Genomic DNA, 14,224 nt, shown 5'->3' on the forward strand with positions numbered 1-14,224 from the left:
GTCAAAATGGACCCAAACTCATGTGAAAGTGTTTAATTTTTTTTATCAAGTTTCCCCCCTAACATGAGGACAAAAGAAAAAAAAACACGAACCGAGTTTCCTGCTAAATGGTGAATACAAAGCAGTCACTGTTGAGGTCTGGAAGTGTTTTTGGGTGTCACAGTGAACCCGCGTCAGTTTTATCGTGTGCGTGCGTCCGTCAGTACACGTCTCGAACATTTCCACGGTGAGACGAGGTGCCGTGGGCCACGGTGACGCTGTAGCAGTAGAGCAGGTCGGTCAGCCACTGCTCCCTTGTCGCGCTGCGCGAGTACCTCTGCAACACAAATACGCGCTTGTCACACGCGTGCGTCGACCACACGGAAATAAGAGACAAAATAAGATAAACAATCCTGTGTTCGTTTTGAGAGGATTCGTTTAAATTCCTATTTTTCTTGATTAAACAAAGCGAGCACAGTGTACCAATTAATGATGTGCCTGTTTCGGATGGTAATCAAATTATGACGAACATGATGACTAAAGTGTTTGTCTATCCGGAACGCTGACATCTCCAAATTACTCGCTAATTACCTGGTAGCAGACTACTATTTGTTTATAAAATTACCTCAACGGCGTAGTTCCCAAAAATAATCACCGATACAAAGTTTGTTAGAGCAAAACAGAACAAAAAATAATTCAACAGATTACATAAAATGGCACTAAAGCTAATAGGAAAGCATTAATTGGTGTCAAAGAAGTATTGCTTAAATGATACATCACATTTTAGTATGCCTGCGAGGAGCTACGTTTCACTTGGGTTCCATCCATCCATTCATTTTCTTTGCCAATTATCCTCACGAGGGTCACGGGGAGTGCTGGAACCTATCCCAGCTGTCAACGGGCAGGAGGCGGGGTACACCCTGAACTGGTTGCCGGCCAATCGCGGGGCACATAGAGACAACCCACTCATGTTCACACATACGGGCAATTTAGAGTCTCCATTTAACGTTTTTGGGACGTGGGAGGAAACCAGCGTGCCCAGAAAAAAATCCACGCAGGCACGGGGAGAACATGCTAAGTCGTCTACACAGGCGGGGCCGGGATCGAACCCGGGTCCTCAGAACTGTGAGGCAGGCGCCTGGGTTCTTCGTGACAATGACTTTGTAAGCATGTGTTTTTTTTTTCCCTTCTTTTTCCACGATAATGTAGGTTGTAGATATGTAGGCCATTTATTACTAAATGAAATCCATCCATCCATTTTCCTTGCCGCTTATCCTCACAAGGATCACGGGGAGTGGTGGAGCCTATCCCAGCTGTCATCGGGCAGGAGACAGGGTACGCCCTGAACCGGTCGCCAGCCAATCGCAGGGCACATCGAGACAAACGACCACGCTCACAATCGCGCCTCGGGACAATTTAGAGCGTCCAACTAATGTTGGATGTTTTTGGGATGTGGGAGGAAACCGGAGTCCCCGGAGAAAACCCACACAGGCACGGGGAGAAGATGCAAACTCCACACAGCCGGGGCTGGGATTTGTACCCGCATCTTCAGAGCTGTGACGCCAACGGTTTACCAGCTGATCCACCGCGCCTCCCGTGAAATAACTAATTTAGGTTTAGTTTTTCCTCTTTCTTTCTTCGGATCGATCATTTTGTCGTTTTACCGTGAGATGTTGGATGAGTTCTTGCAGCAGCCCCGCGTTGGCCATAAGCTGGTTGTGCAGCGGCGTGTGCTGCATCAGCATGGACAACATCTGCCCCAGCTGGGGCAGCTCCGCCTGGCTCAGATCCGCCACGCGCAGCTGCAGGAGCATCCTCAGCAGGCGGGGGACTGTGCTCAGCGCCGCCACGCACGCGCCCCAAATAGCCTCCCTGTGATTCGTACGTAAACGTGTTATTAAAAAAAATAATAATAACAAAAGGGCGAGCGATATGCTTGTAAGGCAAAGGACCTTTTGTGCTGGTCACGCGCCGGCGCCGCCTCCTGCTGCTGAGTGACGAGCGCGGTCAGAAGGCTGAGGCAGCAGCGGGACAGCAAGCGCAAGACGGGCTCGAGGGGCAAAAGGGACGGGTCCGTCAGCCTGGAAACGGCGCTGAGGAGGCCGGCCGCCATGCTGTCGGGCACCACTCTCAGCTTGGTCTGAAACGCACGCAGGTCCCAAATTACTTCGATCAAGCGAAACAAGTTTAATGCTCCTCAGCCATTCAGATAGGTCCATTAAACCCAATCCCCAGACCTAAACCCCATTTATTTATTTAGCGCATTATTTGAGGTCTGACAACGTTGGCTCTTTTAATCACTTTTTATTTTCTGCAGATATTTGTGTGGAATTTAAGGAGTTAAAGGTGTAGCTTGGGACTGAGTACCGTAATTCATGGCCTAGAGAGCGCACCTGGTTATAAGCCTCACCAAGTACGTTTGTAAAGGAAATACCATTTGGTACATACATACGCCGCAGCTGTGTAAAAGCCGCAAGTGCCCACATTGAAACAGGAGATATTTACAAAGAATGAACGGTACACAGAAAGCTCAACGCTAGCGCCACCACGCTAACGCTAACTCCGTGTGCCCCGCTAGCCTCAGCTAACAGGGCTGATTTAAAAAAAAAAAAAAAAACATACCGGTAAAAATCACTGAGACACGGCAGTAACACGCTAGCGCACCGCTAACAGGGTCGGACCGGTAAAAGTCACTTCCTCGGCACATATATTCCACAGGTCTCGCTCTTAGGTTTTCCGTTCGAGTGCCCCCTTGCGGCCGTTATACAAAATGCACAAATTAGCCACATCACCGCATAAACCGCAGGGTTGAAAGCGTGTGAAAAAAGTCGCGGGTTGTAGGCCGGAAATTACGGTATTCTTACGATTATCCTATCAATTCATCGGATAAACGATTTTGCACTGACACTGCAAAAAGTCCAAGTGGTGAGGCGTAGGTTATTAACTTTTTTTGACAATCGATTAATTGTTGAGAATGATTGTTTACTCAAATCCTGGAAATTTCCACCCGTCAACAGTAAATATCGGATTTCTGCGGTCCTCCATAAAAGCAGACTGATTATCTTTGTGTTCCATCAAAACACGACACGGGGCAAACACTTTCCAAAACAATGATGGCGTTTGCCTATTTTCCGAAACGTTACGGCTCCAACCACTTAACTGAATCAACGCAATTTGTGCATTTTCTGCGCTGTCAACTCGAAATGTCCCGGAGGGGGGGATTTCATCGCAGACGGCCAGCAACTCGTGAAAAAGTACTTTTGGAAGCCCGCGGACTGCGCGACGCGGCTGAAATGCGCAGCGGCGTTCGGTCGAGTCACTTTTTCCTCACCATGTATTCGAAGATGCCGTTTTGGAAGATGTCGAAGCACTGAGCTCTCGCTCCGAGAGTTTCCAGACGCTGGCACACCTCCTGAAAATGGACGACAGCAAATGTTAACAGTGCCGATGTGTGATGGTCTGAGCGCTCCCGATCCTGAAAACTCTCCTTGTGATTACGTTTTGTAAACTTCTAGCCAGTCTGAAACATCCCCATCCGTGCTTGAACATCTCAGAAAGACGAACACAGCGAACGCACGTATGTGTGTGTCTTTTTAATGAACTTTTATTTTAAGGTTAGGTTTAGGAGATAATGTATGTTAGCTCCCTCTATGTAGAAGAAGAGGAGCGGGATTCCCCAATAAGCGTCTGCTACGTACCCAGCGTTCCCCTGTTAGTACCGCGTGCGCATTCATCACAAAGGGACTTTTCAGCACGGGGGAGCGCTCAGACCGTCACACCGGAAAGGAATTAAACATGCACCCCGTATATGCTGAGATATCGCTGTTTAGAACAAGGTAACATTTTTCGGTTCACTTTGTACTGGAACAACAACAAAAACAAGCCGTGTCCAATAATCTCCATCACCCCCCCCCCCCCCCCCAATTTTATTTTTAACCAAATAATTGAATTTTCCATTTTATCACATTCCGAGCGAGCGAGCGTGTCATAGCGGCGCACCTGTTGATGTTCTGTCGTTAAAAACAATCCCGCCTCATTAGTCGCAGCTCCACCGCCGCGGTGCGTCCCTGAATGCTGCCCCCCCCCCTTCCTCTTTGGCTCCACTTGGCTGTGATTGACTCAGACAGCCAAATGAGAGAGGCATGATCTGAGGCCTTAATTGAGGCGCTGAATTAGTGATTAGATGGCGTCTCAAACCCCCCTTACCCACCCCCACCCGCCGATACTCTCAGACCTGCCCCGGGGCACGGCTACGTTAACTGTAATTTCAGTTGCGGAAATGTCACATTTCCATCACGCCACCAGCTCTCATTAGCGCTTGTACATATCCGCAGTGGCCGTTAGCCACGCATCTCCAACCTGCACGCCGTGATAAGCCCCCCCCCACTTACCCCCCCATCTCAGCGGGAGACGCTGCGATAAAGCTCGACCGAGCTTGTCCAGCCCCGAGACGAGTCTTAAGGCTTTGACCACGTCTGTTGAGAATATCAACTTTTTTTTTTTTTTTTTTTTCCAGTCTGTTCTCAAACTTTAATTCTGAACGTAATGTTCGGAAACGCGCGCGTGTGAGGCCCACCTCCACGACGTCCCAGTGGTGCGCGAAGTGGTCCAGCGGCGTGCGGTGAAGTTTCAGGGGCGACAGCGGGGAGGGGGGCAGCGCTCTGGCGTCGCCGTCCTCCTGCAGGGACGCGAGCTGGTCGCACGAGAAGCCCGTCAGGGTGGAGAACAGGAAGCTGATGTAGTCCACGTCCTGTACGGCCGCTTCCTGGCTCCCCACTGACCACCCGCTCAAAGATGACCTGGAGAAACGGGAGTAGGGCCGTGACTTCAAATGCAAGCGGGTCCGCTTTGAATCTCAGTTGGTGGAGTTTGCAAGTTCTCCCTGCGGTGGTGTTGGGATCTTCGCCGGGTACTCTGGCTGAAAATGTCTGCCTTCGGCAACGCGTGCTTGGGGTGTGCCCCCCTTCGGGCATGAACATTTTTCATAAAACACACTGTTAAATGGTGACCTCTGGCTACTTCGAACCGTGTAAATACAGGGCAATCATAATATTTTGTAAACTTAAAATATGAGTCCAAACAACCAAAATAATTTTGCCAAACTTCAGACAGAAAAACGTACACTGAGTGAAATTTATATCAAATCAGCTACTCCACTTACAAGTTATACTTCAGAAATAAGTACACAAGGAATTTGTTTATGTGCTACAGATAGGCCTAATCGTATTAACAGTTGTCAATTATATAATATTTGAGAAATTTACATCCTGGTTTGGATATTTTTTGCTCCTATCGGAACACAGAGCGCACAGCACTTTGCCGGGAACGTCCACTTTTGTGCGTGTTCGGTCAGACACGATCCCGTTTTCGTTCCCATCTGCACGGTTCCACTTTTTAATCAAGCCGTGCCCATCTGAAACAGTTTTTTACGCCGTGTTTTTTTTTTTAATCAATTTCTCTGGCGCGATCTTCATCTTTTCGCCATGTTGACAAACGTGCAGACCGCCCGATAACGTATGCGTACGTATGCCTATAAGTTATAACTATGCTGTAGTAAACAGAATGCTTCTCTAAAATGTTAACATCAGAGTGAAAATAACGACGAAATGCAGCCGGAAATCGGAACGTCGTCGTTATTATAAACACCAAATCTAATGCAAACAGATAGCAATGCCGTTTTCCGCTATCACAGCTGCGACTAATTTCACGACGAGCGTTGCCGATAAGATACTGGCGGCCGGTCTTGATCACAGCCTCGTCCCGCGTCAAGCCGTACCACTTCCTCTCCCCAGTTATTTGTCTATGTGGGCCCTGCAATTTGCAGGTGACAAGTCCAGGGTGTAGCCTGGCGTGTCGCTCAACCCAAACCCCGACTGAGGACAAGTGCTTTAAAAGATGGTTGGATAATACTTTACAGACTCTCGTTATCGCTTTATCGTGTTCTGCTCAGTTTTGAACATTAAAGAACGAACAGCTCAGACCGTTGGTTTATGAAATCATCCCCCCCCCGGGGCGAAGTTGAAGAGATATCAGATGCGAGACAGCCCACAAGCCAATGCGTTGAAAGACGAAAGCCAAAAGTGCTCCGAGGCTCCCCGGGAAAATGAGCCCTTTGTGTTTCTACTTATACATCCCGTCCGGAACGAGGCTATTTCTCCTCTGCAAATGTGGAAATGCTGACCCACTGAAAGCCGTCTGCTGCGCAACAGCGTGCAGATTGTGGAAGCGGCACGGTGCGCTGCTGCCCTCTAATGGGAGCAATGTGCAATTTCAAGTGCCAATCAAGGTCCTTTATCTGGTTCCTGAGGTGGTCCAGACATATGACAGAACATTTTAAGGTTAAGGACCATGCGTAATTCATTTGTTTTCCTGATCTTCTTACAACACATTCGCAAGTTACAACCGTACAGACTGAAAAATAACATTTTTGCCACACAATTTGTCCTGATGCTCTCTGGGTGGCGTTACTGTGTCCCACTTGAATACAAATACTCAAATCTGTGATTTCTTCTACACTTGTCCCAACTCTTTTCAAATGAATCCCCCCCCCCCCCCTCATGTGGCTTTTTATACGGTGCGTTACGTGTCACGGGCCATACGCTCCCGATTCCGAGCTGACCTCAGGTGTATGATCCGAACGAGTGAGGCGGCGAGGCCGGCCGAGATCCGACCGGTGCTGCAGCAGAAGCTCAGGTTGGCCAGGAGAGCGCGGGACATCTTGGGGAGGAAGTAGAGCAGCTGCACCATTTGCTGCTGGCACTCTGACGGCAGAAGAACCGCAACACCTTCGTCTGGATCTTCGGAGGCACAAACAAATGCAAACGTCACGCTGACGGTCAGTGAAGTGCATCACGCGCGGCGCCGTACGGACAATTGTTCTGATACCAAGAAGAGGGAAAAACTAGTTTTTGGCGGTGACAGCCTTGGACACCCTGATAATGTGACATTGCGCATACGTGTGCGCGCCGGGTCTCTCTTTCGTTGACGCACTTGCTGATGTCAGAAGCCCGCAGACAAAAGGACTCTTGTGATGATGGTGAATTCGCCAGCAGTTCCGATCAGAACTCTTAACCACCCCCGCCCCGCCTCCTCCTCCTCCTGCTTCTTTGTCACCCAATAATCAGACTATCTGAGACTGTTCTGCTGTTTAGACTTTGTGGCTTGTAATAATTCCGACTGCATCTTTGCCTGTGAGCTACGGCGTGCTCTGGTGCCCCCTGCAGCAACCGCGGCGTCATAAATTTGGGTTCGGGAGAGCTTTTGCGTCACCAGTCAGGGGTTCGACTGGATTCCCTGGTTGCTTCACTCTTGAGTAATTATTCATCAAACACAAGAGGAAAATTGTTTGACTGTGGGAAAAGAAATTGGGGAAGGCGCTTTTCTGTGCACACAAAAAGCTTCATAAAGGTATTTTTAGGCAGTTTGGTATAGAGGAAAACTTTTACCTACAAAGAGAAAAGCCTAATAGCATACCTTACTCCCATTTTTACTTCCTGTAGATGTAATTTGCCCCAAAAATGAAAAGTGAAAATCCACAATGAGAGGTTTTGCACCGTAATTTCCGGCCTACAAGCCACAACTTTTTTTCCACACGCTTTCAACACTGCGGTTTATGCGGTGATGCAGCTAATTTGTGCATTTTTTTCTAACGCCCGCAAGGGGGGCACTCGAGCGGAAGAGGTAAGAGTGAGATCGGAATACACGTGCCGAGGAAGTGACTTTTACCGGCCATGTTAGTGGTGCGCTAGAGTTAGCTCTGTGCTAGTGTGTTGCTGCTGTGTTACTAGCATGTCTCAGTGATTTTTACCAGTAAGTTTTTTTTTTTTTTTGTCAGCACCTGTCAGCACCGTGCTAGCATTAGCGCCATGCTAGCATTAGCGCAGGGGTCACCAACGCGGTGCCCGCGGGCGCATGGTACCCCGCAAGGACAATTTAAGGCCCCCGCGAGGCATGTTCTAAAAATACCACAGCTTTACATTTTGAATCTGACTTGCTTACTTATGTTATTTGAATTTTTAAAATACCTGTAATGACACATCATACAAAAAAATTAAAACGAAAATATTTTATGTATGTATAATGAACTATGACTGACGTTTGCTGCAAACAAGTCATGTAGCCCTTCGTACAATCAGTTCTCATGAAGTAGCCCTAAGCCTCAAAAAGGTTGATGACCCCTGCATTAGCGCCACGTTTGTCAGCGCCACGCTAGCATTAAACTCTTTCTGCATACCGTCTTTCTTTATAAATAGCTCATGTTTCAATATGGGTACTTGCGCTTTTTACACAGCTGCGGCGTATGTATGTACCAAATAGTATTTCCTTCACCAATGTACTGGGTGAGGCTTATAACCAGGTGCAATCTGTAGGACGGGAATTACGGTAATTGTCTGTGTAAGCCACCAGATGGCAGCAGAGGATGTGCCAACAACTCAATGGCGCTTTGGCCTGAGCACAAAAACAGCAAATAAGTGAACTACTCAGTGAATGGCGGAGAATAAAATCCAGCCCAAAAAAAAAAGTACATGGAGGTTCACTGTACTTTCATCCCTGCTGTCCAGAATTTTTTGTCATAACACAAACAAATCCAATCATCATTCATATTCTGTAGGCGTAAATATGATTATGTTTTGTCTTTTAGTCTGTAAAAAGACACCTGGGTTAGGCTGCAGCTCACCCGCGACCCTAATGGGAATTCTAGAAATTGTTTTCTTAACCCGAGTACCGTAGATCTTGCAGGCGTGCGTCTGCAGACTGCTGAGCAGGTCTTTGTTGCCTCGGGAAGCAGCGGCCTGGATGGACTGGATGAGCAGTGCGGACAGAGCGGGGTTGCGGTGACCCAGCTGGGACAACTGCACAGGAAGAAACGCCAGCCACCGGGAGAGCACTTTGCTCCTTCAACAGAGATAGAAATAAAGGTTTATATCATGAGTGTTGTGTCTGAGGACATGAACATGATCATGTTCATCTACTTTTAACATCCATCCCTCCGTTTTCTATCGTGCTTGTCTTCAGTCGGGTCCTCGGTGAGTTGGAACCCGGATTCGAATGGTTCAGAAATCAGACAATTGTTATTTATTTAACTCTTGTCACTGTGTTTTTTTTTAAATTGAGTTTTATGGGCGGCATGGTGATCAGCTGGAAAGCGTTGGTCTCACAGTTCTGAGGACCCGGGTTCAAACCCAGCCCCGCCTGTGTGGATTTTGCATGTTCTCCCCGTGCCTGCGTGGGTTTTCTCCGGGCACTCCGGTTTCCTCCCACGTCCCAAAAACATGCAACATTATTTGGACACTCTAAATTGCTTCTAGGTTTGATCGTGAGTGCGACTATTGTCTGTCTCCGTGTGCCCTGCGGTTGGCTGGCAACCAGTCCAGGGTGTACCTCGCCTCCTGGCCGTTGACAGCTGGGATAGGCTCCAGCACTCCTGTGACCCTCGTGAAGGTAAGCGGATAAGAAAACGGATGGATGGATGTTTTATGTCACACTCAAGAGGTAAGCAGAGCTGCAGTGTTATCTTACAAAATGACCAGCATTAGCTTTGAATAATAATAACAATAACCTCTGAAGTTGGCAAGGCAGACTATTCATGTGGCAATGCATTCATTCGCTGTATGCACCCCATGCGCGGATCTGCACACTGACTAAATTTAATTGTACGTTGTCCTTACTTTTCTTTCCGGACTACTCTGTTTGGGAAGAGGTAGCAACTGGCCCTGCGCTACACCCAAGCTCCGGCCCCTTGTCGCCGCGGCAATTAGATTTTTTTTTTTTTTTTTTAAAACGCATGACGTCCATAAGTGTTCCAAACGGATGTTAAGTGTAGTGTAATTCTTCTGACTAGTCTCTCTTGACCAAACAAGATCAAAGCGCTTTTATTCAAAGTCCTGGGAACTTGAAAATTGTAAACAAATATGCATATCACTCTAAAATTTAATTAATTAAAAACCACTGCAGAAACACTGTGGTGCTTAAATTTGTGGTGAGTCTGGATACCAAGTCAGCATTTAACTCCTACGGCAGCTGAAACTGTAAACCATCTATCCATTCATTTTCTTAGCCGCTTATCCTCACAAGGGTCAAGGGGAGCACTTGGAGCCTATCCCAGCTGTCAACGGACAGGAGGCGGGGTGCACCCTGAACTGGTTGCTAGCCAATCGCAGGGGACATTGAGACAGACTTTCACCATACCGGCAAACGTGCAGACCGCTCGATAACATATGTGTACGTATGTACACCTAAGGGCAATTTTAGAGTGTCCAATTAATGTTGCATGTTTTTTGAGATGTGGGAGGAAGCCGGAGTGCCCGGAGGAAACCCACGCAGGCACGCAGAGAACATGCAAAAACCACACATGCATGGCCGGGATTGAACCCGGGACCTCAGAACTGTGACGCCAACGCTTTCCAGCTGAGCCACCGTGCAACCAACTGTAAACTATGCTATTACCAGTATGCCTGATATTAATCTGTTAGACATCACTCCAATCATTTAAAGCACCGGGTGTGTGGGGGGCCTATTGTGGTCGGTCGCATTTCAAAACTAAAATCCATATTTCCATCCAACGTGCTTTTGTTGTATACTTTGCGCTTACCTGGTGATATGCGACTGTCCCTGCTCCTGCAGGTAAATCTTACTGTAGAAAGACAGCAGCAGGGATCTGCTCTGTAGCGTCAGGTGCCTCTGCTGGTAGTACGAGTACACCGCCGCCAGCAGATCTTCTGTCACTGCTGCAACACATCATACGGACATCACTACTATTAGATTTCAATTGGGTCACACATTGCTCAATGGATTCTATTTATAATTCATCAAAAAGGCATACAGTATTTAAATTACATTTACTCCGATAGGAACAACTGTTTTATGTCGATTTTCTGTTATCGGCCCCTCCGTTAATAAGTTGAACAGAAAGAGTAATATACAAATTCAGCGATACATTTTCTTTAAATTGAAGGCTACGTGTAAATCTAAGCATGCAACCTTGTGTGTTAATCGCCACACGAAGTCCCCCCCAACCCCCTAGCGACATTCCCCGCTTTCTGAACGCTCACTTTTGCTTTTTTGTGTCAGCACCATCTTCCACACGGTCCCGAGCAGCATGTGAAGCTGCCTGTAGCTGAGCTTCACTTCCCCGCCGAGCGTGTCACGCACGAACGTCCTGAGGGGCGTCAGCCAGTCTCCGTCCGCCTCTCGGCCGGCCCGCTGCCGCTGGCTCAGCGACACCATCGCCTGGCAGAGCGCGATGTTCAGCGCCAGAGGGTCCACCGTCACGTCGGGGACGGCCGCGGCCTGCTTGCTCCTGCGGGAGAGACAGTGAGGCCGAGCGAATACAACACGTGCACTTGTGATTTATTTAGCCCTTAATTACATATTAATAAACATACTGCGTGCGTACAGCTAGGTCCAGAGGTATTTGCAAAATAGCCGTTTTATGATTTGGGCTTTCTACACCGCTGCAATGGATTTCAAGTCATAATCTGCATTTTTAAGAGATTCCACAAGTGTTTCCTCTATTTCCAGTTGTTTCTAAATTATTATGACCATTGATGGAATGTAACTATAACCATCGGATTCCTAATACAAACTGTGATAAAAAAAAAATTTGTATAAAATGCGAAACATTTAACCAGAACAATCCAAGTTGCAAAAATAAACAAGAAAATAAGACTTACCTTTTGTTATTAACTTTCTTTTTATGTTTGGGTGTGTCATGAAGACTGTACGGGAAGTTTTTCATGAAGTACTGCTTGAAATCTCCTAAATATTCTTTGCGGAACCACGCATCCTAGAAAACAAATACATGCATTCAGTGCATGACTTTTTTAGTTATGTAGTACATTCAAAATCGCCATCGTCTTTAAAACGCATGTAGAAAAAAGAATTAAAGAATTTTACATGCATAATATGGGAATATTTTTGAGTACGGCAGAGGTTAAATAAGAGTATGTGAAAGATTTATAAGCATTGGACTGGGGAGATTTATACAGCTTTCAAATATGTACTAATATAATTAAATGGATAAACAAGGCCACCACGTCACAGATTCGGAGCCTAACTCCCCCCCCCCCCACCACCACCACCCACCCACCCACACACACCCACACGGACGAGGAATCACTGTACTTGTGCTTTCTCTAATCTCACCAGCGCATCTTGATGCTCCTGCCGCGGTGCCAGCTTTCGCAGAAGCTGCAGTATAGACAAGACTTGGAACATGACGGACATGGCCTCCGGCCTCAGCAGGTGTCCGCTCTCGGAACCGCTCCAGGGGGAGTCGCTGGTGTTGGCCTCCACCCACACCTCCAGCAAAAGCGGGACCAGGGTGGACGCAAAGCTCTGGACGGCCTCCGCCGAGTCCAGACTGTCGCATACTTCGCCTGGGTGATCGGAATCCGGTCTGTGGAAACGACGACAACACACAGCGCACATATGGTAGGGCCTGATATAGATTGGATGGATGGATGGATACATAAAAAGATAGATAGATAGATAGATAGATAGATAGATAGATAGATAGATAGATAGATAGATAGATAGATAGATAGATAGATAGATAGATAGATAGATAGATAGATAGATAGATAGATAGATAGATAGATAGATAGATAGATAGATGAAAGGATACAGAAAAAGAGAGAGATAGAGATAGATGAGTGGACAGATCGATCGATAGATAGACGGAGAGACAGACTTGGGAGGGTGGGTGGGTGGATAGATAGATAGATTGATCGACAGACAGGTGGATCGACCGACAGACGGGTGGATCGATCAATCGACAGACAGACGGGTGGATCGATTGCTAGACGGATCTATCGACAGACAGACAGACTCTCACTCACTCACTCACTCACTCACTCACTCACTCACTCACACTTTCAGATGTCCCATAGAAAAGCAAATGATGAAGAGGAAATTCCAATTTCAGTATGAAAGTGACCACAAGCACATAAATTCAAATTAACGTCCTTCATCCATGCGCTTGGAACGTGCAAGAACAACATGCAAAGCTAAGAATACAAGAAGTAATCTAGTGGGCACCCATTTACAAAACACGAAAAAGAAGTCAGTTTTGAAATTTCCTCGTACACCAGAAAAAAAAAAAAAAAAAAGATAAGAGCGGTGCTATCATACCGGAGTTTAAATGTCGAATGTGGACTCGGTTTGCTCCCGGAGTGCTCGTACACCTTGATTCCAATCTTGCCGTTCTCGAGCTTTCCCCAGGTGACGTTCACAGGCGTAATCCTGCTCTCGCCACTCGAACCAAACGCTCCGTCGGATGGGACAGACATGTCACCTTCCTCCACCGGCCTTTCCTCGACTACTGCCTGAAGAAAGCGCCCCAGTCTGAAACAAAAAGGACGTCGATTGATTATGAACTAGTTTTGGAATCAGCAATCAAGGGCAATGTGTTTATCAACTATTCACGTTTGGTAACACAAGAATGGTTGTGATATCTCAACTTTATCACTGACGATATATGACAATTTGAAATTTGGGTCCAGATTTTTACACGAATCATGGAAATTGACACTCTAGAATTGGCTTCGCGGGCCATGTAAAATCACGTGGTGGGCCAGATCTGGCCCCCGGGCCTTGACTTTGACACCTATGACCTAAAAGGTTCCCGACCCCGACCTTAAAGGAAAAAAAAAGAAAGCTTCAACATTCACCACGTTGACATGATTAGAGAAATAAGCTCAGATGCCACCAAATAACATTAGCAGCAAAGTATAAATCAAAATCATAGCGTTTTGATTTGCCTCACCTGTTAATTTTTTTTTTTTTTAAAGTCTTCTACGTTTGATTTCAGATCATGGGACCAAAAACAAAAGTATTGCATTGTGTTTTGACATTGAGGAGTACCTGAGGAGCACAGAGAGACGCCACTGCTGGCTGGTCACGGTCCTGTTGAGGTGGACCGAGAGCGCCCACGTCCGTCCCTTGGCCTCCTGGTCCTTTTTAGCGCCTCCGTCGCTCTGCCTGTGAGAGATCAACTCCAGGAAGTTGGTGAGGAGCACGGCGGGCCGCGCGGCCAGCAGGGCCGGGTAGTGTTCCAGCAGTACGTCCAGAATCTTCATGGCATCTTCTTGGATGCTCAACTCAATGTGAGTCATGGCGCAACAAAGGTGGGCGCTGAGGAGGGGGAAAAAGGGAGCGACCCGTTCCGCGGGCACGGACTGGGCAATGTACCTGCGGATCGGTTCACCCCACCGTTAGCGGAGAACGGGACAAACGGCGCCGTGAT

General features: G+C 47.3%; 1 protein-coding gene across 2 annotated transcripts in view; it reads right to left on the minus strand.

The window, feature by feature from the left end:
- The window catches only part of tex10 (testis expressed 10), a 15,369-nt gene continuing 1,145 nt past the window's right edge, over positions 1–14,224 (minus strand). For both annotated transcript variants that reach the window (XM_061819183.1, XM_061819182.1), the window contains exons 4-16: positions 13,843–14,169; positions 13,111–13,323; positions 12,124–12,376; positions 11,652–11,764; positions 11,031–11,278; positions 10,571–10,706; positions 8,705–8,874; positions 6,599–6,776; positions 4,556–4,778; positions 3,311–3,391; positions 1,932–2,119; positions 1,644–1,851; positions 1–316 (exon numbers count right to left, since the gene is read on the minus strand). In XM_061819183.1, coding sequence (XP_061675167.1) covers positions 200–316; positions 1,644–1,851; positions 1,932–2,119; positions 3,311–3,391; positions 4,556–4,778; positions 6,599–6,776; positions 8,705–8,874; positions 10,571–10,706; positions 11,031–11,278; positions 11,652–11,764; positions 12,124–12,376; positions 13,111–13,323; positions 13,843–14,169 — 2,455 coding nt within the window. In that variant the 3' untranslated portion in view covers positions 1–199. The remainder of the gene's footprint in view (positions 317–1,643; positions 1,852–1,931; positions 2,120–3,310; positions 3,392–4,555; positions 4,779–6,598; positions 6,777–8,704; positions 8,875–10,570; positions 10,707–11,030; positions 11,279–11,651; positions 11,765–12,123; positions 12,377–13,110; positions 13,324–13,842; positions 14,170–14,224) is intronic.

This window comes from Syngnathoides biaculeatus, chromosome 5 (genome assembly GCF_019802595.1).
Source record: "Syngnathoides biaculeatus isolate LvHL_M chromosome 5, ASM1980259v1, whole genome shotgun sequence".
Lineage (NCBI taxonomy): Eukaryota > Metazoa > Chordata > Actinopteri > Syngnathiformes > Syngnathidae > Syngnathoides > Syngnathoides biaculeatus.